Raw genomic sequence first — 27,790 nt, forward strand, 5'->3', positions numbered from 1 at the left:
ACAGCTCTGCAGCTGAGCTGGAAATCGTGGCTGCTTCTCTGTGAGGCCTTGTGCAGGCAAGAGTGCGATGCTTTATTTCTTACTGATAAAATTTTAAACGGGCAAATTTCTGGTACTCTAATCTCAGAGAACAAAATCTCTGTAATAAAATTGTAGTCATTCACAGGAAGGGTGGTTACATTTATGCAGCAGCAGCTTGTACCTGAGAGAAATACTGTTAATTTTGCAGTTTTATTCTCAGTTGGAGCTGATGTTTTTTACCATCACCAAACCTCAATGCGAGGAAATAAAAACGACGCGGCTACCTTCACTTTCTAGGTTTCTATTTTAAGATCATCGGTCTCATTTTCCTCATCCTTCGTCGGTTTGTGGCTTTTACGCTCGAGGTTGAAGCCATTGCGCCTCAGTGATTTTTTTTTTTTTTTCCCCCTAAGGTGTGCTCGTCTTTCTTGTCTTGTACAGAAAACATATTACACGATGCTTTGGAGCAGGGAGGCGCCTTCCACTCTAAGTACACAACTGTCAAGTTACTCTCCAGATCTCCACAAGCACCTCCAGAGTTCGTAAAGCAAAACCAGCTGCAGAAGGCAGGGGACCAGGGGATCTTTACTCTTCTCTTTTTTAAGTTTGTATTTATTTAAGTGATCGCTACACCCATCGTGGGGCTTTAGAACTTACGAGCCGGAGATCAAAAGTCACGAACTCCTTCCACCCAGCCAGCCAAGCGCCCTTCTTCCGGCTTTTTAAACTGCAAGAGGCAGCGTTCATCCGGATCAAACGCGGCGCGCTGGTGACGCAACGCTGCGCCGGAAGTGCGAGCCGTGGGCTGCTGGGTTCCGTTATGGCGGCTGCTGGGGCACGCTGGAACCATGTGTGGGTGGGCACCGAGACCGGGATCCTGAAAGGTGGGTGGCCGGGCCCAACATCGGGAAGTGGGGGGGGGGGGGTCCCTCGCTCGCGACCCCGGCGCGACTGACGCCCGCCTCCCGCAGGGGTGAACCTTCAGCGCAAACAGGCGGCGAACTTCACGGCGGCAGGACAGCCGCGGCGCGAGGAGGCGGTGAGCGCCCTGTGCTGGGGCGCGGGCGGCGAGACTCAGGTGAGCGGCTGCTGGTCGGTCCCGAGCTGGGGGGGATCTACGGTGCGGTAGCCTCGCTCTGGTCGCCATCCTGCCCTCCTCTGCCCGCAGATCCTGATGGGTTGCGCCGACAAAACAGTGAGGTACTTCAGCACCGAGGAGGGCAGATTCCAGGGCCACAAGCACTGCCCCGGTGGGGAGGGCACGTTCCGAGGCCTCGCCCAGGTCGACGGGTAAGACCGAGCCCCTCGCTGAACGCTCAGGTCGTAAGGACAGCGTGGAGGCTCTCGCGGGACTGCCGAATAATGGGCAATTAACCCTTAGGGACCCCAGCCTGGGCTGAGTGACAGGCCAGGTGCTATTGAACACCTGCTTATTAATAGGCATTGGACGAAATGCAAAGGCTTGCAGGCGAACCAGACACGTGCAGTACCTGCCTTCATGAGTTTGCATCAAGGGTATTTTTCCTGGCTCCATAGCTTTTTGGATGACCCTGAGCAGGTCACTGAATAGTTTAGAGTATGTTTGAAAATGGAGACTAACAACCACCAACGATACGGTGAAGTTCCCAAAGGAAAGGATAGGGAAGTGTTAGTGGTTAAGTAACTGGGGGTAGCTTTCTTCCAAAGAGGAAGAAGGCTGTGAACAGGCTGTGTGGGTTTGGTGGTGTTCTGACAACTGACTAGTCGAAGTGCCTGTGTAGGTGAGTCACTTGAATTGGGCCATGAAGGATGGGTAGAATTTTGACAGGAGGAGAAAGGAGTAAGCGCGTTTCAGAAAGAGACTGCTGCCTGGGCTGAGGCCAAGGATTGGTGTCAGGCTACATGGTAATTTCAGGCAAGGTAAACAGCATTTGGGGGTGGAAACCGAGGGCGCATTTTAGTACAAGATGGGCAAGGTAGGTAGTGATTAAATGTGAAGGCCTTTCAGCGTCAGACTGAGAGATTTGCACTTACGATTTTGCAGGTGGTTTTGAGCGAGGAGGGGTGTGGAGAATGGGTTGGAAAGAGTGGTTGAGAACCTCTTGCCAAAGCCCAGGCAAGCACCACCACAGCCTGAACCGAGGCGGGGAGGGTGGGCAGATGTGAAAAAGAACATAGGCTCGGGCTTTACACAGATCCTGGGGGAGGCTTGCTTGGGCTTCGTGGGAGGGGGTGTGTGTTTTAGGGAGAGATTGACATTTAGTGTCTGGAATGCCAAACAGGGAACTTGAGAGAAGAAGCTAGTGTTTGACTTTGGCCAGACCCGAACGTGAGACCAGTCCCACCTCAGCTCTTTCAGAGCTACTGATCCTGACCCCTGGTGACCCACCCAAGGTTCAGAAAAACCGGCAGGGCCGGCTGCCCCCAGATAATAGCAAAGGCACTCTGCTTTGGAGTATCACACACTTGACTTTCCAGCTCTGGTTCTGACATTTAGAGCTGTGTGGGCAAATCTTTTTACACTTCTCAGAGCTTGAGTTTCCTCACTTACAAAACTGAGAAACCATCCCCCGTTGAGGATATTAAATAACAAACATGGGAGGAGGGAGTCTAGTTAATGTGAATCCGGGGGTGGGTTGACTAGGGCCCAGAGAACACTTTCATACTTACTTACTTTTTGTTGTTGTTGTTTACTCTAACCTCCCTCTGCCCACAGCACCCTCATCACATGTGTGGATTCTGGGATTGTCCGGGTCTGGCGTAACAATGACAAGGAAGCATCCTCTGACCCAGTAAGGCTCCCCTGCCCTGCCAGTGATGGGGAAGATGAGGGCCCGGGTAGGAACCGAGGGAGGGCTTTGGGGGAAGAGGGTTTTTTGTTTGTTTCTTTGTTTTGTTTTGTTGTTGTTTTTTAATTTACATCCAAATTAGTTAGCATATAGTGCAACAATGATTTCAGGAGTAGATTCTTTACTGCCCCTGACCCATTTAGCCCATCCCCTCCTCCCACAACCCCTCCAGTAACCCTCAGTTTGTTCTCCATATTTATGAGTCTCTTCTGTTTTGTCCCCCTCCCTGCTTTTATATTATTTTTGTTTCCCTTCCCTGATGTTCATCTGTTTTGTCTCGTAAAGTCCTCATATGAGTGAAGTCATATGATATTTCTCTTTGACTGACTAATTTCACTTAGCATAATACCCTCCAGTTCCATCCACGTCGTTGCCAACGGCAAGATTTCATTCTTTTTGATTGCCGAGTAATACTCCATTGTATCTATCTATCTATCTATACCACATCTTCTTTACCCGTTCATCCATCGATGGACATTTGGGTTCTTTCCATACCTTGGCTCTTGTTGATAGTGCTGCTATAAACATTGGGGTGCATGTGCCCCTTTGAAACAGCACACCTGTATCCCTTGGATAAATACCTAGCAGTGCAATTGCTGGGTCGTAGGGTAGTTCTATTTTTAGTTTTTTGAGGAACCTTCATACTGCTTTCCAGAGTGGCTGCACCAGCTTGCATTCCCATGGGGGAATAGGATTAAGGACTCCGGAACTGACTCTCATCTCCTGTCTCTTTCAGCTCCTGGAGCTGAGTGTGGGTCCTGGGGTGTGCAGGATGCGCCAAGACCCAGCACGCCCGCACGTGGTTGCCACGGGTGGGAAAGAGAATGCTTTGAAGGTGTGGGACCTACAGGGGTCGGAGGAGCCTGTGTTCCGGGCCAAGAATGTGAGTGACAGTGGTGGGAGGGGCTGGGGCTGAGGTTCAAGGAGGCTGAGGCCACTGAGTTGGGGGATGATGATGAAGAGCTGAAGGACAGGGCCTATGAGCCCTCCTGCAACCTGTCCCCCATCTATCCACCCCACCAGGTACGGAACGACTGGCTCGACCTGCGGGTTCCCATCTGGGATCAAGATATACAGTTCCTTCCTGAATCTCAGAAGCTTGTCACCTGCACAGGGTACCATCAGGTGAGGTACTACCCCACCTCTACCTCCTCCGGGGCTTAAGCAGCCTCCTAGAGAAACAACGAAACAACCTGCCTGTTGGGACAGGCCGACCCTTCATCCTCTGTCTCTGAGCTCCCAGAGGGAGCATTCCCCCCCACTCCCCGGCCCCCCGGCCATCCCAGCCCCATGGCTGAGCCAGAGACCTTCTGGTACATTGTAGGATGAGTTTTCTGAACCGTGACCCTTCCTTCGCTTCCAATGTGGAAAGGAGAAGAGAAGAAGGGAGAATTCTGCTTCTTTCACAGTAGAATCCCACGGTCCAGGTGTCATGAGAGGACACTGGGTTGGGTGTCAGGGGAACTGGGTTCTGGTCTTGATGCAGCCTCTGATTTGCTTTGGGACCCAGGCCTGACCCACTCCTCTGCATCCTCGGCTCCTTGGCTTTTTTTTTTTTTTTTTTTTTTTTTTTTTTTTTAATGTTTTCATTTATTTTTGAGACAGAGAGAGACAGAGCATGAGCAGGGGAGGGGCAGAGAGAGAGGGAGACACAGAATCTGAAGCAGGCTCCAGGCTCCGAGCTGTCAGCACAGAGCCCAACGCAGGGCTCGAACTCAAGGACCGCGAGATTGTGACCTGAGCCAAAGTCTGACGCTCAACCGACTGAGCCATCCAGGCGCCCCCTCAGCTCAGCTTTATAGGAGGGAGGGAGGGAGGGCAGGTGGGCCCGACTGGGGATCTTTACAGCTGGCCTCATTTGAAGTCCTAAGACCCTGGCGGGACTGGGTCCCTGTGTTTGTCCCATTTGCTTTGCTCCTGCATACTGAAATCTGATCTTGGGGATATGTCGCTGTTCAAAACACTGTGAGGGCTTACTCTCTCCTCTGTTGCTCAGGCTAAATTTCCCTGCCTGAAATTCAGTACTCTCTGAAAATTGGACTGGCTTGCCTTTTCATGCCAAGATGGGAGTATGGAGGGGTGGAATGCCCACACATGCGGACCCTGGAAATGCTGTCGCCCCCCCTAACCTGGGGGACCTCTCTCCCTAAGCAGATCTCCTCTGCCCACTCTTCCCTAACACTCAGAGCAAGAGGGGGGTACGTTTCAGATGAGAAAGTTTCTCTAAGAGTGGGTCATAAGTAAGAAAGCAGTGTATGAAGGAGGGAGTGAAGATACGGACAACCCAGGGACGGCTATGTGGCATGAGGGTGCTCTCGTGATGCTTCGGTGTTCTCCAGGTCCGTGTCTACGATCCAGCCTCTCCCCAGCGTCGGCCAGTCCTAGAGGCCACCTATGGAGAGTATCCACTTACGGCCATGACCCTCACTCCCGGGGGCAAGTAAGTGTTGAGAGGATACAGAGTGGGGCTCGGAGAGGACTCTAGGAGGCTCCTGCTGACCCCACCCACCTCTGGTCTCCTCCTTAGTTCAGTGATCGTGGGCAACACTCATGGGCAGCTGGCAGAAATTGACCTTCGGCAAGGTGAGTGGACTAGGGAGCCTTGCAGGAGGGGAAGAGGTGGGAGGAAGGGCAAGATTCCCTCTGAGGGGGTACAGTGGCATGGTGGAGCCCTCATTCAGGTGCCGATTGCCTGGGTTCAAATCCTGGTTCACCAGAAGCTGTAGGGTCTCGGACAAATTACTTCAGTTCTCTGTGACATTAGCTCCTTCACCTGTAAAATGGAGATATTAATGACAACTCCTGTCCCCACCTTATGTTGAGGTATAAATATTGAAACATAAAGCGACTTGAAACGGTAAACAATGGTTGTTGGCTGGCCGGCTAGTGCTGATGCCTCCCCTCCTCCTCCAGGGCGCCTACTGGGCTGTCTGAAGGGGCTGGCAGGCAGTGTCCGAGGATTACAGTGCCACCCTTCAAAGCCCCTACTAGCCTCCTGTGGCTTGGACAGAGTCTTGAGGGTGCACAGGATCCGGAATCCACGGGGTCTAGAGCATAAGGTGAGAGCTGGCTGCCTTGTGTGCCCCAAGCCACGTTTCCGTTTCAGTGTCCCTAGCTCCTTATGGCCCCTCTTGTTTTGCAGGTTTATCTCAAGTCTCAACTGAACTGCCTCCTCCTGTCAGGCAGGGATGACTGGGAGGTAAGCAGCTGGGTCTTGGAATGTGGGAGCAAGGGCACAGATGTGAGCACTTCCCCATGGAGAGAAAAAAGAAACAGCTGGAACACAGCCAGAACTGTCTGCCTGTCAGCCAAGTTACTTAAGTTCTCTGAGGGGGGTTAACAGTTACAATCCTGGCAGGGCTACTGCAAAGGGCCACATAGGAGCATGGATGGGAATAGTGTCCGGGAGCAGGAAATGAAAGTGCTTTCCCAACTACATCCTCCTTCCCCGGGCCTCTGTTACTGTGCCCCTGATTCCTAAGTTTTCTCCCACTCACCAGGATCAGCCCCAAGAGCCTCAAGAGCCCAAAAAGGTGGCCCTAGAAGATACAGAGACAGATGAACTTTGGGCCTCCTTGGAGGCAGCCGCCAAGCGGAAGCTCCCTGATTTGGAGCAGACCCAAGGGGCTCCCCAAACCAGACGGAGAAAAAAGCAGCGGCCTGGATCCACCAGCACCTGAAGAGCCTGTGCTCACTTTGTAAATAAACTTTGTAAATAAACAGTTTAACACCCACCATGACCCTGAGCCTTTTGTGATGGGAGAATGGAAAGAGGACTGGCTGCTCCCAGCGCTGGTGCAGCGGGATAGCTGATGTCACAAAAGCCAGGTGCGGAGCCCGGTGGGCTGGCGTGGGTGGCACGGAGTTCGGGGCCGCTCGGGACCATGGGCTGCTGCCAAGACAAGGACTTTCAGACCTCCGATGAGCAGGCTAAGGAGGCTGATTCGGAGGAAGTCGAAGGTGAGACCCAAGACACACTAGCGGGACCCAGGGAGCGGGAGAAGGGGCTGCGCCGAAGGGGATTGCCCGGGAGGTTGGACCGGGGAGGGTAGAGCAGAGCTCAGTGGCCTCGTCATCCCCGCAGGCACCGAAGAGGTCGATATGGACTCGCCGGACCAAAAGACTCTCAAGTCGAACGAAAGCCTTCTGATCACCGTGCTGTGGCGGCGGCTATCCCTGTGCAGCCGTCGGGGCTCTCGTTCAAACAAGAGGCAGTCAGTCCAGAGTCCAAAGCATGCGTTACAGCAGAGCAAGCGGGAGGGGATCCTGGAGGAGCCGGAGAAGGGGTGACCCCAACCTGCTCTCAATCTGCCCCAGCCTCCGGAGAATAAAGTTTCTAACGTGTACCTTTCCTATCTTGCTTGTCTCCGCTGCCCGCTCTGGGCGCACTGGACACCGCCGGGGCTCTTTAAGGCCCCTCCCCTGAGGCTGGCCCAGCCCCCTGGGCCCCAGCTCTGGTTCCTCAGGGGCGGGGTCACAGGCGGCGTAGCCAATGGGAGGGCGGAGTTGCTCTTGCGTTTTTGGTGGGGGGGGCGTGTCTCTCTGGTTGCTGTGCTCCAAAAGGTGTGGCACCGCCTTCTCGTCACCGGGGGTGGAGTTACGTGTGGGTGACGTGGCGGCTTCTAGGCTTTGGTCGGGTTTCGGCGGCTTTAGCGCTTGGGGAGGAGGCGGTGACCACCCGGGAGACTGTGGCAGTGGTGGCGGCGGCAGGCGGCAGAGAGGAGGTAGGACTCGCTCTAGAAGGGGTCTGGCCACCGTGTCCGCTCTGGGCAGCGGCTTTCCGGGGGCGGCGACGGGAGGGGGGGAAGGGAACCTGGGGCGAGCGGGCAAGTCCTGCCGGCCCGGCTCGGGATGAGGGAATACTTCGTCGTCCAATCAGGAAAGCCCCTGTTGAGAAAGACGTCGGCATTAGCTAATCGGTGGTCGCAGTCCCCCAGAAGGCGGGATTTGGGCGGGGGTGGGACTTCCTGTTTCAAATAAACACCTAGAGATTTTTTTCCCCCTTCCGCCCACCGAAGTGTGTCCTCCTCAGGAGGTCCGTCACCGTTTCTCCCTGAGGAGTCGAAGGGATCCGCGGATACGAGAGGGCCCGGTTAGGGCCTGGGGCAGTTGCACAGGCCGGGCTGGAGCCTCGGGGCAACGGGACCTGCCTCTGGCCCTGTCTCTGTTTCAAGGCCCCCGGCCCGCGCTCTGGCCGCCCGAGCCAAGTTGGAAGAAGAGTCTGAGGAGGGGGAACCGATTGGGTCGGAGAGCGGGCCCCTGCCCGCCGTGGGCCGGCCCCAGGATCGGCGGGTAGCTTTGGGCGCGAAAGTCCGTGCCAGGTGCAGAAGGGACCCGAGGATTTGCTGGCTGGGGCGGGGGGAGGGTGGGGGAAGGATTTATGGGGAAGGAAGCTGCCTAGGGAATGACACTCTCCCCTCCACAACAGTCCGAGGTTATGCGTCTCAATGATCCCGCGGAAACGCTACGGGTCTAAGAACACGGATCAGGGTGTCTACCTGGGTCTCTCAAAGACACAGGTCCTGTCCCCTGCAACTGCTGGCAGTAGCAGCAGCGACATCGCCCCTCTGCCCCCCCCAGCGGCCCTGGTCCCTCCCCCTCCCAACACCATGTCTTGCCGGGATCGGACCCAGGAGTTCCTGTCTGCCTGCAAGTCCCTGCAGAGCCGTCAGGTAAGGACCAGGAGTGGGAAAGGCAGGAGCGAGCCTTACTGAAATCTGGGAGAGGCTGTGCTCCAGCACTGTTGAGGGACTGAATTTTGGGGGTGACACGATGGAGAGCTGATCGGGCTTGGAGGGGGCTGGAGGATCTACTAAGCAACAGGGAATGGGGTGGGCCAGCTATCTAGAGGCAAGGACCTAGACTTTTTTTGTGTGAGAAATCCCCCAGAGGGTAGGGTTGTTACTTTGCAAGGAATATCTCAGGGTGAGAGGTGGCTGCAGTATTTCTGGTTTGGGTAAGGAACACGTTCTAGAAAGAGCCTTTAGCTCAGAGACAGGCACTTTGAATACTGGTTCCGGAATAGTCCTTACCATACGTTTGCTCAGTGACCACAGAATGTTGGGCCAGAAAGTCTAGTGGGACCTCAGTTTTTATATCTGTAAAATGAAAGAAGTTTTCCTGATAAGTAATTTTTGTCAAAATTCCTTTGCAGTGCTTTTTAAAAAAATTAGATTCCCTTGTTTCAGTCCAGACTTTCTGAATCAAAGTGGGCCCCGAGTGACTGCAGTTTGAAAGATTTTTACTGCTCTTCTGTATGATCACCAAGAGCTTTCCAGTTATCCTCTTTGATTTCCTGACTGGAGAAACAGAATGTTAATAGTGCCTGTCATTTATTTAGTGCTTATAACGTACCAGGTATATGACTAAAGTACTTTATAGCCCTGATGCTGCTTGATTCCAGCAACTGCATTTTATACAAGAGGAAATAGATATTCAGAATGGTGCATGTCACTTGCCCCAACCCCTCCAGCTAGTAAGTGGCGGAGTCGAGATTTGAACCTGGGTCCACCTGTGCTCAAATCTGAGCTCTACGTGACAACTACTGACAAGATTAGACTGTCCGGTACAAGAGCTAGAGAGAATTTAGTGGGCACCTGAGGAATAGCGAAAGCTGGAAACGGGGAGGGGGAACTCAAGCTTCACCTCTTGATGTTGCTTTTCAGAATGGAATCCAGACAAACAAGCCGGCTCTGCGTGCTGTCCGGCAGCGTAGTGAATTTACCCTCATGGCCAAGTAAGTTGAGAGAAGTTACGTGGTGGGGTGGTGCGGTGTCTGGGAAGGAGTTGGCTTGCCTTTGGTGGCCTTGGCTGTGAGGGAGCTAATGTGGGAATAGGAATAGGTCCTGTCCTGCTGTTTCTCCTAGTGCCCTCACTAATGCTTGCTTCCAGGCGCATCGGGAAAGACCTCAGCAACACATTTGCCAAGCTGGAGAAGCTGACGATCTGTGAGTTCTTGGGGTCTTTCAGAGATGGGGCAGTGAACCAAAGAGCTCTAAGGAACCGGACTCCCTGAGCCTTGTCTTTGACCTCACCCGTCCTGGCCTCATTTGTCTCTACAGTGGCAAAGCGCAAGTCCCTCTTCGATGACAAAGCAGTGGAAATCGAAGAGCTAACTTACATCATCAAACAGGTGAGCTGCTAGCTGTTGGGAGCTAGCATTCCGGTCAGATCGCTTTCATCAATTTCCTCTTGTCTTGGAGGTCCAGAGCGAGTTTCTGGAGCCAGCCCCAAAGACCTTGCTCATCCATTGAGTCAGTGGACACTCTTTGGTCATGTGCTGTGTACAAAGCCCTGCTGGGCCCTTGCCTCACAAACCTGAGGCAAGAATTCCACCCTGAGGGCTTATTGTCTGTAAGGGGTATCTAGTCCCATACATTCGTACTCAGAACGAGTAGAAGGCAAGTGGCACAAAACTGAGCTTCAAAAAGATGAATGAGACAGCCTGAGGACGCTGGGAAAAAATGTTACAGAGGTGGGTGAAATCTGAACTGGTGTCAAGGCTTGTGTAGAGGCAGTGGAAGAACATTCCAGACAGAGGACACAGGGTGCAGAGGCACGGCTTATAAAAGAAAGTTCATGTCTTTGCTCAGATGTTGTTCGCCCAGGGAGGCCTACCCTGAGCGTGTTGTTTAGTCCTCCGGTGCCCCAAACTGTGCTTTTTATAGCACTTCATGCTTTCTAACATTCTGTATCATTAACTCACTTAATTTATTGTTTCCGTTCCCTCTCATCTACCTCATCCCAGCCCTCAACCCAAAAAAAAAAAAAAAGAAAGAAAAAAAGAGAAAAATATAAGTGCCCCAAGAGCAGAGAGTTTTTTCTTGCTGTTTTTTCATCTTGGGATCATAGATGTATCCCAAATGCCTGGAATAGCGTCTGGTGTAGAAAAGGTGCTCCGTGTTTGTTGACTGAATGACCGCCGGGGGGGGAAATACCAGCCTGGAGCACGGATGGGCAGAGAGGCCAGGGAGGAGGCTGCCGCCGCTGTCCAGTGAAAAGATGATGGTGGCAAAGGCCAGGGCAGACGTGTTCAAGAGGTGCCATGCAGGGTAGGAGAGAGAGGATACCAGGAACTATTGGGCGCTATTGCGTAAGCTTTGAAGAACCACAGCCCGTTCTCAGACAGTCCATTGGTTATGGTGTACCCTTGGGTGAGCTGCCTGACTACTCTGAGCTTCAGTGCCCTCGGAAATAAGAGGGGGCTGATAACAGCACCCACCTCGTAGGGTGGATGTGAGGATTCAGTTGTTTGTTTTTGGAGTCACTCACGTGATGGAGTGAGTTTTAGCTGCCTGGTTCTGGGGGACTCCCCAGTGAACAAGACAGATGGGGTACCTCCCCTTGAGGATTTCCTATCTGAAACTCGACACGTAGAGTTTGTCAGACGACTTCGGGGTAGTGAATCCCATTAAAGACATAAGGGAAGTGAGTTCCTCAGGGTAGGGGCCTACTTTAGATGGGGTGATATAAGATAATCTGTGAGGGGCGCCTGGGTGGCTCAGTTGGATGAGCGTCCGACTCTTGATTTCAGCTTAGGTCGTGATCCCAGGATCGCGAGATCGAGCCCCATGTCAGGCTCTGTGCTGAGCATGGAGCCTGCTTAAGATCCTCTCTTTCTTGGGGCGCCTGGGTGGCTCAGTCAGTTGAGCATCTGATTTTGGCTCGGGTCAGGATCTCACAGTTCTTGGGTTCAAGCCCTGGGTCAGGCTCTCTGCTGTCAGCACAGAGCCTGCTTTGGATCCTCTGGCCCCCTCTCTGCCCCTCCTCCACTCTCTCAAAATAAATTAAAAAAAATTTTTTTTGAAAGATCCTCTCTTTCTTCCTCTCCCTCTGCTTCTTTCCCCTGCTCACACTCTCTTTCTCTCTATAAAATAAAATTAAAAAGGAAAGGAAAGGAAAGGATAGTCTGTGAGAAGTGACTCTGAGACCTGAATGGTAAAGGAAAAGCCAGTTATCCAAAGATCTGGTGGGAGCACTTTCCAGAAAATGGGAATAGCAAAGGGAAAGGCCTTGAAGGGTGGGCCACCTTAATGCATCTGATAAACACAAAAGAGGCCAGTGTGGCTGCAGCAGAACAAGTGAGAAGGAGACTGGGAGGGGATGAGGTTGGGGAAATGGGCAGGGCTGGACCACACAGGGTCAGGTGTGAGCTGTGCAAAGAATTTGGTTTGTGTTCTAACTTGAGTGGAAGCTCTTGGAAGATTTTCAGCAGAGGGAGGACCTGCTCCATTTCTGGTTCAAAGCTCACTGTGTAGAGAGCGGATTGTTGCGGGTGGGCTTTAAGGGGAAGGTCATTTAGGAGGCTCTTGGCTATAGTTGAGAGAGCAAAGGTGGTGGTTTGGTCTAGAATAGGGTTAGAAGAGAAGTAGCCGAGCGGCTCGATTCGGAGCATCTGGTGGAATCGGCTGGGTTCTCTGTGGGCTCCGTGTAGGCTCCATGTGGATCAAGGGAAAAGAGAGGAGGACGGCTCTCCAGCGTTTGGTCTGGGCAGCTGGCGACTGGCGGTGCCATTTACCAAAACAGAAAAGGAGGGAGAAGGGGGAACAGGTTTTCGTTGGAGGTGGGGGGATTAGGAGTTGTCGTCCACGTTAAGTTTCACCACAAAGAGCAAGTTATAAGCTCCGTAGCGTGCCGTGTGGCGCACAGTAAACGAATATAAGGTGCCGAGTGCCTGGTCAGCGATCAGCCGAGTGTGGCTGCGTTGTGGCACATAGATGGGCTTAGGAGGTACGAATGTGTGACTTAGAAGCTTCCAGCTTGGGCACTTCGGTGGGAAGTGGTGCCGTTTTCTAAGCTAGAACTCTGGGGGGGGGAGATTTTATGGGGAGAAAACCTGGAATGCAGTTTTGGCCACGAGACTCTAGGGAGGGTGCATCAGCTCTGAAGGGACAGCCAGCCAGCAGTGAAAATCATCCATTGGTCTCAGGAATGGTTGCTGTAGGGCGGGGGGACACCTGGGTGGCTTAGTTGGTTAAGCGTCTCACCCTTGATTTACAGCTCACGTCACGATTGCGAGGTTCGTGAGTTCGGGCCCCGCGTCAGGCTCTGTGTTGGTGCAGAGACTGCTTGGTATTCTCTCTCTCTCACTCTCTCTCAGAATAAGTAAATAAACTTATAAAAAAATAAAGAAGAAAAGAATGGTTGCACCTGGAATACTACCTGGGGCCTATTGGAGAAATTCTAGAAGTTGCCTAATCCAGTTTGTCTTCCAGCCTATTCCTTGAACTCACTATTCCTGACCTCTTCTCCCTGGGCTCCCCACCCCCAACCCCCTGGGCAAGCTTTCTCTGCCACTCTGTGGCCACCTCCTTCATCTCTCTTGTCTCATGTGGCCCTTGGTAACTTGCCAAGCCAGATCGGGGGGCAGAGGATGCCTTGGTCTGGTGTAGAAGGCCTGGCTGTGCTACGGTACCTCCTTATGTGTGACCTCGGATAAGTCACAGCTTTCACTCTTTTGCAATAAAAATATTTTTTTAATGTTTACTTATGTTGAGAGTGTGTGTATGAGTGGGAAAGGCGCGGGGAGAGAGAGAGAGAGAGAGAGAGAGAGAGAGAGAGAATCCCAAGCAGGCTCTGCACTGTCAGCACAGAACCTGACGTGGGGCTCCATCCCATGAACTGTGAGATCACGACCTGAGCCAAGATCAAGGGTCGCTGCTTAACCAACTGAGGCACCCAGGCTGCCCGCAATAATAATTTTTTAACAGAATTCTGTATATAAAAGGCATTTTGTTGATGTTTCTGGGCCATCGTGGAGACTTTGACTTCCCTTCTCCTGCCTACTGCACAGGTGCTTTGTCAGTCAGTGTGCTCTGGGCTTGAGATTTTGGCCTTTGAAGCAGTTCTGTGGCCATGTGCCTGGCCTCACAGGGTAGAGTTGGGCCGTAGGGCGAAGAGGGTAAGCAAGTCATTTATTTACAAATGGATGAGACCAGGGGTGCCTGAGTGGCTCAGTCGGTTGGGCATCCGACTTTGGCTCAGGTCCTGATCTCGCTGTCCGTGAGTTCAAGCCCTGCATCGGGCTCTGTGCTGACAGCTCAAAGCCTGTAACCTGCGTAGAATTCTGTGTCTCCCTCCCTCTCTGCCCCTCCCCCACTCATGTTCTGTCTGTCTCTCTCTCTGTGAAAAATAAATAAACATTCAAAAAAAATTTGTATACAAATGGATGAGACCATATTTCGCCTCTTCTGGCTCTCCTCTGCAGGGACTGAGCCAGAGCAAAGTCCAGAGCTTGGAACATCCTAGCAGGCCCTTCTGGTCTGACTCTGAAGCACCCTCCCTCCCATTTGTAACTTCCGCCCTGCCCTCCATGCCAGAGCCATCCATGCGGGAGAGACATTGGCTGAGGAACCCTTTGTTAACAGTTTTTCTGTTGGCTCTCCCTAGGACATCAATAGCCTCAACAAACAAATTGCCCAGCTTCAGGATTTTGTGAGGGCCAAGGGTAGCCAGAGCGGCCGGCACCTGCAAACTCATTCCAACACCATCGTGGTCTCCCTGCAGGTGGGACCTGGGGTTGGTAGAGGGGGAGGCAGAAGGGAGAAAGGTGTTGTCTTCCTTGGCTGATCCTCTCTCTCCTTTTCTTCTAGTCGAAACTGGCCTCGATGTCCAATGACTTCAAATCAGTTTTAGAAGTGAGGACAGAGGTAAGGAAAATCTGTAGGAGGGGTAGGAGTTTGGGGGTAAGGGCCCAAGGGAGAAATGGGGCAGGAACAAGTGGAGGGGTGAAGGTAACAGGGTCAAGGACCAACAAGAGGGCCTCTCTAACACGCCTGCTTCCCAGAGGCCTCAGGACCTTTGCATTTCTTCCCCAACCCCAGAACCTGAAGCAGCAGAGGAACCGGCGGGAGCAGTTCTCCCGGGCGCCTGTGTCAGCCCTGCCCCTTGCCCCCAACCACCTGGGTAAGTCATAGGTGACGAGGGGAGCCTTGAGGGGAAAGACCCAGTTCCTCTGGCTCTGATGGCATCCTCTAATCCCATGATGGCAGCAGTAGGGTAGGAGAACAGACAAGCAAGGGACGTGCTAGGATTTTCAGAGGTCAAACCTCATTGCTGGCATTCGTGATCCACACTCAGTCTACCACATTCTAGTGTTTGGGGCTGACGTCAGTCACATGCAGTACGATGATGGTTTCTGATCTTTTCGTGCACTTACTTCATTCGCATTCTCTCACTTAATTTTGTTTTTAATGTTTATTTTTGCGAGAGAGAAAGAGAGAGAGAGAGATGAGCACAAGCCAGGGAGGGGCAGAGAGAGCAGGAGACAAAGGATCTGAAGTAGGCTCTGTGCTGACAGCAGCGAGCCCGATGCAGGGCTCAAACTCACAAACTGTGAGATCATGACCTGCGCCAAAGTTGGATGCTCAATCAACTGAGCTACCCAGGCGCCCCTCTCTCACTTGTCACCACCCCCCTCTGGGAAAGCAGTTGTTACTATCCCCCATTTTACAGTTGAGGAAGCCGAGGCTCAGAGAGGTTAAATGATTTGTCCAGGGTCACAAGGCTATTAAGTGCCAGAGCTGGGAGTCACATCCAGAGCACGTGGGCTTTGAACCTAAGAAGTGCTTTTTCTTTCTCTCCGTAGGGGGCAGTGCTGTGGTTTTGGGGGCGGAGTCCCGTGCCTCCGGGGATGTGGCCATTGACATGATGGACCCTCGGACCAGCCAGCAGCTGCAGCTCATTGATGAGCAGGTACCTGGGCTCTGAACTGGGGAGGAGATGCTCCTTTGTCCTCCCCTGTGGGCCACCAGCAAGGGCTGAAATGGGCCTTGCATGGAATGGCAAGCGGGGACGGTCCTAAAGAGGCAGGCTCTACCCTGAGGAAGCTCCCAGTGCTCATGTGTGCTCTCTCTCCTCTGAAGGATTCCTACATCCAGAGCCGGGCAGACACCATGCAGAACATTGAGTCCACGATTGTCGAGCTGGGCTCCATCTTTCAGCAGTTGGCGCACATGGTTAAGGAGCAGGAAGAGACCATTCAGAGGTGAGACTCTCTCTTCCACCCTAGACAGAAGGACCTTCTCCTCTCCATAGGGTGGCATCCTAAAGCTCCCCCGGGACAGCTTGGTGCCCTTTGGAAGAGTAGAGTAAATCTGGCCCACCCACAGGGCCAAGTTCATCTGCGTCCATCCATTCAACAAGTGTTTACTGAGCACCTGTTTCATGTTCGGCGACGTTCTAGGTGTTGGGGGTGTAGCAATGAATAAGACAGTGGAGTCTCCATAGTATAGGTAACGGAAGTCAATTGGGCAGGTGAGGGCAGCTGTTCAAAAGAATTGACAAGAAATTTCCGGGTAGTGATAAGGTCTACAGGGAGAATTATAACAGGATGACGTGTTAAGAAAGTGACTGAGTAGTTGCCTATCGATGGACTCTTAGGGTTCTTCCATATCTTGGCTGTTGTAAATAATGCTCCAGTGAACATAGGGGTGCATGTATCGTTTTGAGTTAGTGGTCTTTGGAGGGCTTTTTTTGTTGGTTTTTTTTTGGATAAACGCCCAGTAGAATTACTGGATTGTATGATAGTTCTATGTTTCTTTTTTTTTTTTTTTTTAGTTTATTTATTTATTTTGAGAGGGTAGTGGGCAGAGGGAGAGAGAGAATCCCAGTCAGGCTCTGCATTATTGGTACAGATCCCAACACGGGGCTCAAACCCACAAACCGTGAGATCATGACCTGGGCTGAAGTTGAGTCGGACGCTTAACTGGCGGAGCCACCCAAGCGCCCCTATTTTTAATTTTCTGAGGAATCTTCTTGCTGTTTCCCACGATCTCTGTATCAGTTTACATTTCTACCAACTGTGCACAAGGGTTTCTTTCCTCCACATCCTCGCCGACACTTGTTCTTTCTTTCTTTTGTTTTTTTTTAACCATTCTGACAGGTAGGAAGTCACGTATCTCATTGTGGTTTTGGTTTGCATGCTGACGAGTGATGTTGAGCATCTTTTCATGTGCTTGTTGGTCATCTGGATGTCTTCGCTGGAAAAACATCTACTTAGACTCTGCCCGTGTTTTAATTGGATCGTTTATGGAGTTCTTGCTGTTGAGTTGTATAAGGTCGTTCTATATTTTAGATATTGGCCCCTTATCAGATATATGACTTGCAAACTTTTCTCCCTCACAGTAGAAACGAACTTTGCCGATCATTTTCTTTGTTGTGCAAAAGCTCTTTAGTTTGGTTGTACTCCCATTTGTTATTTATGCTTTTGTTGCCCTTGCCTGCGACGTCGGGTCCAAAACACATGGCGCTAAGTGATGTCAAGGAGTCTACCACCTATGGTTTCTTCTAGGATTTTTATGGTTTCAGGTCTGACATTCGAGTCTTTAATCCGTTTTGAGTTTCTTTTTGTGTATGGTGTAAGAAAGTGGTCCAGTTCCATTCTTTTGCATGGAGCTGTCCAGTTTTCCCAACACCATTTATTGAAGTGATTGTCTGACAGTTACCCATTGTATAGTCTTATCTCCTTTGTTGTAGACCAATTGATGTTACGTGGGTGGATGTATTCCTGGGCTCTCTCTCATGTTCTGTTGATCTTTGTGTCTGCATTTGTGCCGGTATTAGTTACTACGGTTTTTTTTCTTTTTCTTTTTTACTGTTTATTTTGAGAGAGAGAGAGAGAGAGAGAGCGCGTGCGCAAGTAGGGGAGGGCTAGAGAGAGAGAGGGAGGGAGAGAATCCCAAGCAGGCTCTGCACCATCAGCGCGGAGCCCGACATGGGGCTTGAACCCATGAACCATGAGATCATGACTTGAGCCAACACCATGAGTTGGACACTTAACCGACTGAGCCACCCAGGCACCCCGATTACTAATGTTTTGTAGTATAGTTTGAAATCAGGGAGTGTGATATCTCCGGCTTTGTTCTTTCTCAAGATTGCTCTGGCTATTCAATTTTATGATTCCATAAAATTAGTGTAATTTTTGATAAGGTTGGATTTCTACCATTTTACTGTTTGCTTTTTCTTTTTCCTGTTTTCTTAAGTGGCTCCTCTAGGGATTACGTCATCAGCTTTTACAGCCTCCTTCATGTGAAATGGAAGAACTTCGCAACCCTCTCATCCAGCCTTTACACTCTAGTTGTCGTATCTGTTGCACTTACATACGTTCGAAATCCCCTAATCCAGTATTATGGTTTTTGTTTCACAGAAATTAAAAGGAAAAAATTGTCTTTCGATTTACTTCTCTGTTGACCATTTCCAGCGCTCTCCATTCCTTCCTGGATATCCAGTTTCTGTCTGGTATCACTTCCCGTTAACCTGAAGAACTTTCTGTAGCATTTTTTGTAGTGCAGATCTGCTGGCATGTTTTACTTTCCTTTTATCTGAAAATTTTATTTCACTTTTATTCTCTTTCCCCCCCTTTTTTTTTTAAATGTTTTTTGTTTTTGAGAGAGAGAGAGAGAGAGAGAGAGCATGAGTGGGGGAGGGGCAGAAAGAGAGGGAGACACAGGATCTGAAGCAGGCTCCAGGCTCCTGTCTGTCAGCGCAGAGCCCGACATGGGGCTCGAACTCCCAAACTGTAAGATCATGACCTGAGCTGAAGTCGGCGCTCAACCAACTGAGCCACCCAGGCACCCTTCTTTCCCTCTGTTTTTTAAGTTTATTTATTTTGAGAGAGAGAGCGTGCACGCAGGGGAGAGGCAGAGAGAGAGAGAGGGAAAGACTGAGAATCCCATGCAGGTTCCACACCGCCAGCGCAGAGCCCAATGCAGGGCTGGAACTTACGAACTGTGAGATCATGACCTGAGCTGAAACCAAGAGTCAGATGCTTAACATACTGAGCCAACCAGGCGTCTCTCTCTCGCTCTCTCTTCTTTGAATTTATTTATTTTGAGAGAGACAGACAGACAGACAGTGTGTGGAGAGAGGTGGGGCAGAGAGAATCCCAAGCAGGCTCTGAATAGTGCAGAGCCCGATGCTGCGCTTGAACTCAAACCGTGAGATCATGACCTGAGCTGAAGTTGGATGCTTAATCAACTGAGTGACCCAGGTACCCCTCCTTTGTTTTTGTTTTTTTTTAAATGTTTACTTATTTTGAAAGAGAGAGAGTATTAGAGCAGCATGTGTGCACACACGAGCCGGGGAGGGACCAAGAGAGGGAGACAGAGAATCCCAAGCAGGCTCCGCACTGTCAGCAAAGAGCTGTCGCGGGGCTCGATCCCACAGACCATGAGATCATGACCTGAGCTGAAAAGTCAGGACACTTAACCGATTGAGCCACCCTGGTGCCCCTGTTTTGTAGTTGTTTTTTTTTTGTTGTTGTTGTTATTTTTATTTATTTTAATTTTTTAATGCTTCTTTATTATTGAGAGACAGACTGCGAACAGGGGAGGGGTAGAGAGAGAGGGAGACACAGAATCAGAAGCAGGCTCCAGGCTGTCAGCACAGAGCCCGACGTGGGGCTTGAACTCACAAACCGCAAGATCATGACCTGAGCCGAAGTCAGACGCTTAACCAACTGAGCCACCCAGGCACCCCGTTTTTTTTTTTTTTTAAGGTTTATTTATTTTTGAGAGAGACAGAGCACAAGCAGGGGAGGGGCAGGGAGAGAGGGAGACACAGAATCCGAAGCAGGTTCCAGGCTCTGAGCTGTCAGCAGAGTTCAACGCGGGGCTCAAACTCATGGACCCGCGAGATCATGACCTGAGCCAAAGTCGGACGCTCAACCGACTGGGCCACCCAGGTGCCCCCGTTTTGTGTTTTTAAAGGTAGGCTCTATGCCCAGTGTGAACGCACAACCCCAAGTTCAAGAGCCGCAGGCTCCACTGGCTGAGCCAGCTAGGCGACCCTACCCTCATTCTATAGAGAAGGATGTTTCCCCTGGTTATAGAATTCTGGATTTATGGTTTTTCTCTTTAAGCACTTCAGATGTATCACTCTACTCTCTTTTGGTCTTTTTTGTTCTTAATGAGAAGGCAGTGGTAACATGAACTGTTTATGTGATGTCTTTCTCTCTGGCTACTTTTCAGTTGTTTGGGGGTTTTTTGTTTGTTTTGTTTTGTCTTTGTTTTTCAGCAGTTGACCAGCATGTGTCCAGATGTCACTTTCTTTGCATTTCTCTTTCTTGGGGTTGGCTGAGCCTCTTGAATGTGTACATTTGTATCTTTCACAAAGTTTCAGAACTGTCTGGCTGTTACTTACTCAGACCGCGCCCAGTTCCTCCCACAATTTCAGCCTCTTCAGCTCAGTACAAGGGGGGCCAGCGGCAGAGAGAGGGGCAGAAGGAGATGTGGGAGGTAGAGGAATCCACACGGCTCCGCGTGCCTGCCCACTTGCTCTTAGGCCTTTTGGCAGCACGCAGTCTTGGTTGATCTTTATTCCCCAGGGCGCCTAGCAGAGTGCTTGCACGCTGGGGTATAGGTCGAATGAAACTGGTGAACACCTGGATTTGTATAAAGCAGGTTTCCCTGTGCTGATCCATTAAGCAGCCTCACATATTTAATTAGGCAGAGGTGAAGAAGATAGGTCCCTGGCCTCACACTTGGAGATTCAGATTCCGTGGATGTGAGTGGAGTGGCCCGCCAGGAATCTCCCATTTTTATGTAAGCTCAGAGGATTCTTCTATTTATTTATTTAAAATTTTTTCTTTAATGTTTTATTTTTGAGAGAGAGGGAGACACAGAATCCGAAGCAGGCCCCAGGCTCCGAGCTGTCAGCACAGAGCCCGACGCGGGGTTCGAACCCACAGACTGTGAGATCATGACCTGTAAGCTCAGAGGGTTCTGATGAGCATCCAAGTTTGAGAACCACTGGTTAATAGGATGTTTGTTTATTCAACAACTATGGTACCGGCCATTTATAAGGTGCTGTGAGTACAGCTGTCTTGGTCTTAGAATCAAGAGACTTCAAAAGACTGACACTTACTTGGTTCAACTGATACCTCGGGAACTCCTTACTGGCTTGTTCCACAGACACTCCACAGCTCCTCAGGCTGTGATGTATTTTGAATGTTAGAATATTACTGTAGATCCAGTGAGACAGAATTATAAAAGGCATTGGGGTTCTGTGTCCATCGCGTACGTGTTTTAAATAGTTAACACGATAGCACGCGTGCAACTTTACCTTCTAGTCTTCCTTGCAACAGCGTCCTAAGTATCTTTCAGCGTTAGTATTCATTTGGTCGTTGGTTCAGCAAACACCTGTTGTCGCGGCTGCGAGCTAGTCCTGCTGGATCTGGGGATAGGACGGTGAAAGACAGTCCTGGTCCTCGTGGAGCTCATGTCTACTCGAAGCGTCATACGCTGACAGTTGCAGTTCAGCATGGGAAGGGCAGGAAGTGAAGGAGATAAGGGAACTCAGACTAGGTACCTCTTTCTAGAAGTAAAAAAAATACCGAGCTAAGTCTTGAGGAGGAATGCCAGCCGAAGAAGGGGAAAGAAAAGGCCATTCTCTGGGGTGGGGGGGGGGGGGGGCGGGGAGGACCAGCTCAGAAATGAAAAAGAGCTTGGGTGGATTCCAAGAATGCAGCACTACCGCACAGGGCATGGGGGGTGGTGAGGGAGGAAACCGGAGGGGGCAGGGCCGGGTCGCAAAGGGCCGGTGCGCCACAGCAAGGAGTTTGTGCTCAGGGCGAGAATACAGGATGAAGTAGATTGGCGCTGGGTAAAGGGACGAGCTTTGTTCTGGACATGCCGAGTGCCAGATGGGACATCCGAGTGGCATGTGATGTGTGGTCTGATACTCACAAGAGACTTGGGGGAGTCTGTGGCCTCCCTGATGACGGAGGCCTCAACCAACTAAGCCACCCAGGGGCCTCTTAAGTTTTGTTTTTAATGTTTATTTATTTTTGAGAGAGTGCAGGCGGGGGAGGGGCAGAGAGAGAGAGGGAGACACAAAATCTGAAGCAGATTCCAGGCTCTGAGCTGTCAGCACAGAGTCCGACGCGGGGCTTGAACCCACAAACTGTGAGATCATGACCAGAGCTGAAGCTGGACACTTAACCAACTGAGCCACCCAGGGGCCCCCTGAAAGGATGAAAGTTTTAAAATAGACCTAAACTTGGGGCGCCTGGGTGGCTCAGTCGGTTAAGCGGCCGACTTCGGCTCGGGTCACGATCTCGCAGTCCGTGAGTTCGAGCCCCGCGTCGGGCTCTGTGCTGACCGCTCAGAGCCTGGAGCCTGTTTCAGATTCTGTGTCTCCCTCTCTCTGACGCTCCCCTGTTCATGCTCTGTCTCTCTCTGTCTCAAAAATAAATAAACGTTAAAAAAATAATAATAATAAAACAGACCTAAACATTCTTCTCTTTGCTTCCTGCATGCCGGTAGATCTGGATTTGAGCACCCTCTTTAGAAACCACCGATGTAGGGGCACATGGGTGGCTCAGTTGGTTGGGCATCTGGCTCTTGATTTCAGCTTGGGTCATGATCTCATAGTTTGTGAGCTCGAGCCTCACATAAGGCTCTGCGCTGACAGTGTGGAACCTGCTTGGGATTCTCTCTCTCCCTCTGTGCCCCTCCCTTGATCTCTCTTTCTCTCTCTCAAAATAAATAAATGAAATCAACTTAAAAAAAAAAAAAAGTAATTTAGTCCTAAGTTCTTCAGTATGTGGATTCCTGGGTCCCATCCTAGACTTTCTGGACGTGAGACATGAGAATTTTCATTTAGGGGATGCCTAAAAGGTGTTTCTTTGAAAAGAAAAAAAAAAAATTTAACGTTTATTTATTATTGAGAGACAGAGAGCCACAGAGCCTGAGCAGGGGAGGGGCAGAGAGAGGGGGAGACACAGAATCTGAAGCAGGCTCCGGGCTCTGAGGTGTCAGCATAGAGCCCAACACAGGGCTTGAACTCACAAACTGTGAGATCATGACCCGAGCCGAAGTCGAATGCCCAACCGACCGAACCACCCAGGCACCCCAAAGGTGTTTCTTATTTTTTCTAAGGGTATGAAAACTGCTGATCTGTTACTCTCTTTGTTTTCTTTTTCACACCATTTTATAAATTATGAAATTTCTAACTAGAAAAGTGGGGAGAATAGTACAATGAACACCTACACGTTCCTTTTACCCAGATTCGCTTAGTATTTTATCGTATTTGCTTTCCTTCTCTCTCTCTCTCTCTCTCTCTCTTTTTTTTTTTTTTTTTTTTTTTTTATTCTGAATCATTTGAAAGTAAGTGCAAAGATCATGATGTTTTTATCCCTGAATACTTTGGCACACATCTGCCAAGGTCTGGTATTCTCCTGACCGGCCACAATGCCATTATCATAGCTAAGAAAACGAACAGTTCTCTAGCACTGTCCAGTATTTAGTGCATACTGAAATTTCCCCAGCTGTTCTTAAAAACTGCTAGAAAAGGGGGCGCCTGGGTGGCTCAGTCGGTGGAGTCTACGACTTCGGCTCAGGTCATGATCTCACGGTCTGTGGGTTCGAGTCCCGCGTCAGGCTCTGTGCTGACAGCTCAGCCTGGAGCCTGCTTCGGGTTCTGTGTCTCCCTCTCTCTCTGACCCTCCCCCGTTCATGGTCTGTCTCTCTCTGTCTCAAAAATAAATAAACATTAAAACAAAAATTTTTTTAAACTGCTAGATAAGAGTCGCTAAAATGCTAAAAGCATTTTTTTTCCCCCTTCAAGACCCAGGCAGTATTGACAGGTGGCATTAGATTGTTTTGCCTCTTTAGTCTGCCTTCTGAAGCTTTGCTTCTTGTGGCACGGACTTTCCTTTCAAGAGGCCAGTGCCTCTTACAGAAAGTCCCACACGTGTATTTATCCAGTGTTGCCTCATGATTGGATTTAGGTTCTAGATTTTTGGCCAGCTGTGTAGGTGATTGTTATCAGTAGGCACGTGGTGAGGTCATCCTTTTCTTGGCGATGCCAGGTTTGGTCACTTGTTGACTGTGGTGACCATCCCACCAAGTTTTCCATGGGGTGACGATTTGAGGCCGTGTGAACTTGCAGCTCCTTCCGCCCATGATGGTCCTTGCCTGATTCATTTGTAACATTGTATATGGCAACATGGCAATTCTCTTATTCTTTCCTCTCTGCTACATTTTTACAGCTGGAATCCTTCTGTAAAGAAGGAGCTTTCTCAGGGTGCCTGGGTGGTTCAGTCAGTTGAGCATCCTAACTTCGGCTCGGGTCATGATCTCACGGTTCCTGAGTTTGAGCCCTGCTATGCTGACAGCTCAGAGCCTGGAGCCTGCTTCAGATGCTGTGTCTCCCTCTCTCTCTGCTCCTCCCTTGCTCACATCCTGTCTCTCTCTCTCAAAAACAAACATTTAAAAAAAATTTAAAAAAATCTTTTTAATGTTTATTTGTTTTTGAGAGACAGGGAGAGACAGAGTGAGAGCGGGGGAGGGGCAGAGAGAGGGGGAGACACAGCATCTGAAGCAGGCTCCAGGCTCTGAGCTGTCAGCACAGAGCCCGTTGTAGGGCTGAAACTCATGAACCGTGAGATTGTGATCTGAGCCGAAGTCGGACGCTTAACTGAGCCGCACAGGTGCCTCCCCCCCATTTTTTTTTTTTTTTTTTAAAAGGTTTCTTGGGCGCCTGGGTGGCTCAGTTAAGTGTCTGACTTCAGCTCAGGTCATGATCTTGTGGTTCGTGGGTTCGAGCCCCACATCAGGCTCTGTGCTGACAGCTCAGAGCCTGGAGCCTGCTTCATATTCTGTGTCTCCCTCTCTCTCTGCACCTCCCCTGCTCGTGTGCGCTCTCTCTCTCTCTCTCAAAAATAAACGTTAAAAAAAATTTTTTTTAAAGGAGGTTTTTCTCTTTAAACATTACTAGGAATAATGGATTATTTTTACTCAATGTAAGATAATCCATTACCATTATTATTTTATGTTTATTTATTTTGAGGTGGGGAGGGAGGGGGTAGAGAGAAAGGGAGGAAGATTATCCCAGGCAGGCTCTGCACCATCAGTGCAGAGCCCAATGTGAGGCTCGAACTCACGAACCATGAGATCATGACCTAAGCAGAAGTTGGGCACTTAACCTACTGAGTCACACAGGCACCGCCATCATCATTGTTATTATTTTTTAATATTTATTTTAGAGACAGAGTGTGAGCGGGAGAGGGGTTAGAAAGAGGGAGACACAGAATCCGAAGCAGGCTCCAGACTCTGAGCTGTCAGCACAGAGCCTGACATGAGGCTCGAACCCACGAACCATGGGATCATGACCTGAGCCAGAGTTACACACAACCAGCTGAGCCACCCGGGTACCCCATCATTATTTTGTTATTACAGTCAGATTTCCTAAACCTGGCCATGTGGAGCTCCTTAAAGGCAGCTTCTGTATCCTCTGAACATGACCCAACTCCTCTGTTGGTCCTTAGAAAGCTTTGGGGAAACTTACACTCCGAAAGCTAAAATCTCAGATCTCTGAATTGTGGTCAAATAATCTTTCCAGTCCCTAGGTTTAGTGTTTTCTTCCATTCAACCTCCTTTTTATTGTCATCCCCAACGTACACACACACCTTCTCGTGCTCTGGGTTTTCCTGCCTCTCCATCCATCCACCCCTTTGTCCTCCCCACCTTGCAGACTTGTTCCCTTTCTATTTTCTTCAGCCTTCTTCCCAAGCCATTATTTTCCACCCCCGTCATTTCCATCTTTACTCCCCCCTACTTTCTCCGAGTATCCTGCCAATACCTAATTTTTCACCACCAGTACCCTCTCCCATTAGTTTTCATTCATGGATCCCCATTTAAAATCTTTCTTAGGCCAAGGGTGCCTGGGTGGCTCCGTCGGTTGGGTGTCCTACGCTTGATTTCGGCTTGGGTCGTGATCTCATGGTTTGTGGTTTCAGGCCCTGAGGCGGGCTCTGCACTGACAGTTTGGAGCCTGCTTGGGATTCTCTCTCCCCCTCTCTCTCTGCCCCTCCCCTGTGCACGCTCTCTCTGCCTCTCTCAAAATAAATAAATAAATTAAATTTAATTTAAAAAGTTTAAAATCTTTCTTATGCCTGACTGCATTGACTATCCATTTTTGTTAAGTAAAGCCATTCCTAATGGTCAAGATGAGCTTTCTGGGGTATGCCAGTGGAATCCACACTGAGAAATGAAATTCCAGCCCAGAGGTAGGAAACCTGATACTAATTGAGTTATAGCCACTCTGATATAAATAGGGAATCATGTACAGTCCAGGCTCCTGTATCTGAATTCGTTTTAAATGTATTCATGTGTGTAATCTCTCCACTTAACACGGGGCTTGAACTCAACAACCCCAAGATCAAGAGTCACATGCTCTTTTGAATAAGCCAGCCGGCACCCCTGGGCTCTTGTATTTGGACAGAGATTAGGTCACAGTTCTCACGAGCACCTTCTGAGGACCTTGGGCTTACAGCCACTGGCCCAGCCTCTCATGTTCCAACTGGATTACAAGGCTCCACCTTTTCTGTCCCCAGAGCTCACAGAGGTCTCTGCTCCCAGGGACTCCCTTTGCAAAGACCTGGGTTTGCATTGGGTTTTCAGGATTGCATATGCAGTTTGGCGGGGAAATGTTTTACTTTCCTCAGCGGTGTCTCAAGAGGTGGCCCTTCGTCTGAGGACTTCTCTATATGCTGGAGAGACATGTTCGACTAATTGCAGGGCTTTTCTTCTCCCCTGACTTCCTGTCCATATCATGCAGTTTTTCTTCCTGTCTTAACTCAGAGCTGGGATTTCCTAACTCTAATGATCTATGGATGTTTCCCCCCCCCCCCCGCCCCCGCCTTGTTACAAATTCAATACTGTTTTTTAGATGAAAATCAATAAATCCTGATGAGCAAAAAATTCAAATAGCCAACATTTTGGCGGCTCTTACTAAGGGTTGGGCACCTTCTGTTAACTCATTTAAGGCCGACAACAACCGGAGAGGCCGGGTCGGTGTATCCTCATTTTCCCTCCTTTGCAGTTGAGGAAAATGAGTCGGGAGGCTGAATGACTGGCTCAGGATCATAAGCTAATAAGTTGCAGAGCTAATTTTCAAGCCAGAGCCAAGACTTGTCTACGTTACCCTTCCAGAGCTTTCTCTGGACACAAGTGCATATACACAAAAATGGGATCACAATGTATGTACCTACTTCCCACTCCCACACGTTGTGACTATCTTCCCGTGTCCGTAACTATAGTATAATAGCCTTCTTTTTAATCCAGTGTCCTTCTCTTTCCTCTTTTGGCTCTGTCCCCAGGATCGACGAGAACGTGCTGGGAGCCCAGCTGGATGTTGACGCCGCCCATTCAGAGATCCTCAAGTACTTCCAGTCGGTCACCTCTAACCGGTGGCTCATGGTCAAAATCTTCCTCATCCTCATTGTCTTCTTCATCATCTTTGTGGTCTTCCTTGCCTGAACCCTCTCTACTCTGAGGCACTTCGTGGGGGTTTGGAACCCTTTTGGGAGGGCAGGTGGCCAGTGCTGCCGCTGAGCCTGTGCAGGGTGCTGGGGAGAAAGGCCCTGTTTCCCTAGAACTGCTGAGAATGGCCACTGCCCCTGACCCCTGACCCTTTGCCTCTGGCCACCCTGTCCTCCCCTCACCACCCTCAGGCCCACGAAACACACGGTTCTGGATTTGTACTCTGCTGTGAAGTGGCTGGAAGAGAGCAGAGGCCAAGTGGGGGCCTGTGGAGGAGGTTGTCTCCACTAGGTAGGAGATTTTTAGAAACTCCCCAGCCTCTTCCAAAGGAAACTTTGGCAGCAAGGGGAGATGATGCCGTTTCCCCACCTTCCTGCGAGTGAGGAGAGGAAGCGAAACTGCCCCCCTGGGACCAACTTTCCCATCTGGGTTAGAATTTGACCTTTCTTCTTCCTTTCTTCACCACGTGAGGCAGGGGGCCCTGAGCCCCTCGGCTGCCCGCACAACCCCAACTCTGGCTGCTGGTGACTCTCTCTGCCAAATGTGCTGCAGCCCATTTTCTCCCAATTACAGCAAGACTGTCAGCCTCACTGGCCCTGTCGTCATTTCTGGGTGGGAGCGTCGAAGGGCCTATGCAGTGAGCACACCGCCCAGTACAGGGACCGAAAGGCCAGGCCA

At 50.4% G+C, this 27,790-nt stretch overlaps 3 protein-coding genes and 1 long non-coding RNA gene across 7 annotated transcripts; 3 read left to right on the forward strand and 1 right to left on the reverse strand.

Annotated features, from left to right (window-relative positions):
- Positions 1 to 434: 434 nt before the first annotated feature.
- WDR74 (WD repeat domain 74) lies at positions 435 to 6,562 on the forward strand. Its single transcript, XM_060606991.3, has 11 exons — positions 435 to 905; positions 993 to 1,099; positions 1,190 to 1,311; positions 2,717 to 2,792; positions 3,586 to 3,732; positions 3,873 to 3,974; positions 5,189 to 5,289; positions 5,377 to 5,432; positions 5,763 to 5,908; positions 5,992 to 6,048; positions 6,350 to 6,562. Exons 1-11 carry the CDS (start codon positions 842 to 844, stop codon positions 6,527 to 6,529), a joined length of 1,158 nt encoding a protein of 385 aa, XP_060462974.2. The 5' UTR covers positions 435 to 841; the 3' UTR covers positions 6,530 to 6,562.
- LOC144612980 (uncharacterized) lies at positions 4,169 to 7,452 on the reverse strand. The gene is made up of 3 exons (XR_013550256.2): positions 7,197 to 7,452; positions 5,359 to 5,622; positions 4,169 to 5,241 (listed from the first exon to the last, which is right to left on the reverse strand). It is a non-coding gene; the product is annotated as an uncharacterized LOC144612980 (long non-coding RNA).
- On the forward strand, positions 6,662 to 7,195 carry TEX54 (testis expressed 54). Its single transcript, XM_078433590.1, has 2 exons — positions 6,662 to 6,809; positions 6,934 to 7,195. Exons 1-2 carry the CDS (start codon positions 6,662 to 6,664, stop codon positions 7,137 to 7,139), a joined length of 354 nt encoding a protein of 117 aa, XP_078289716.1. The 3' UTR covers positions 7,140 to 7,195.
- STX5 (syntaxin 5) lies at positions 7,448 to 27,702 on the forward strand. Of its 4 annotated transcripts, none has more exons than XM_078433586.2 (11): positions 7,448 to 7,573; positions 8,278 to 8,521; positions 9,515 to 9,585; positions 9,741 to 9,796; positions 9,911 to 9,981; positions 14,238 to 14,354; positions 14,441 to 14,497; positions 14,672 to 14,753; positions 15,436 to 15,542; positions 15,713 to 15,834; positions 26,950 to 27,702. In XM_078433586.2, the coding sequence occupies exons 2-11, from the start codon at positions 8,297 to 8,299 to the stop codon at positions 27,107 to 27,109; spliced, it is 1,068 nt and encodes a 355-aa protein (XP_078289712.1). In that variant the 5' UTR covers positions 7,448 to 7,573; positions 8,278 to 8,296; the 3' UTR covers positions 27,110 to 27,702. The 4 variants fall into 4 exon arrangements, with proteins under 4 accessions (XP_078289712.1, XP_078289714.1, XP_078289715.1 ...); XM_078433588.2 differs by having other exon boundaries at positions 7,465 to 7,573; positions 8,363 to 8,521; XM_078433589.2 differs by having other exon boundaries at positions 7,470 to 7,573; positions 8,430 to 8,521.
- The last annotated feature ends 88 nt before the right edge of the window (positions 27,703 to 27,790 follow it).

The sequence above is a fragment of the Panthera onca genome, chromosome D1 (genome assembly GCF_046562875.1).
Source record: "Panthera onca isolate mPanOnc1 chromosome D1, mPanOnc1 haplotype 2, whole genome shotgun sequence".
Classification (NCBI taxonomy): domain Eukaryota; kingdom Metazoa; phylum Chordata; class Mammalia; order Carnivora; family Felidae; genus Panthera; species Panthera onca.

Bases quoted from the DNA above. Each gene is read 5' to 3' on its own strand.
- WDR74 (XM_060606991.3), top strand. From the start codon at position 842: ATGGCGGCTGCTGGGGCACGCTGGAACCATGTGTGGGTGGGCACCGAG. The intron at 1,100-1,189 runs GTGAGCGGCTGC...CTCTGCCCGCAG, and splicing joins GCGCGGGCGGCGAGACTCAG to ATCCTGATGGGTTGCGCCGA. The intron at 2,793-3,585 runs GTAAGGCTCCCC...TGTCTCTTTCAG, and splicing joins AGGAAGCATCCTCTGACCCA to CTCCTGGAGCTGAGTGTGGG.
- TEX54 (XM_078433590.1), top strand. From the start codon at position 6,662: ATGTCACAAAAGCCAGGTGCGGAGCCCGGTGGGCTGGCGTGGGTGGCA. The intron at 6,810-6,933 runs GTGAGACCCAAG...TCATCCCCGCAG, and splicing joins TGATTCGGAGGAAGTCGAAG to GCACCGAAGAGGTCGATATG.
- STX5 (XM_078433586.2), top strand. From the start codon at position 8,297: ATGATCCCGCGGAAACGCTACGGGTCTAAGAACACGGATCAGGGTGTC. The intron at 9,797-9,910 runs GTGAGTTCTTGG...TTGTCTCTACAG, and splicing joins GCTGGAGAAGCTGACGATCT to TGGCAAAGCGCAAGTCCCTC. The intron at 9,982-14,237 runs GTGAGCTGCTAG...GGCTCTCCCTAG, and splicing joins TAACTTACATCATCAAACAG to GACATCAATAGCCTCAACAA.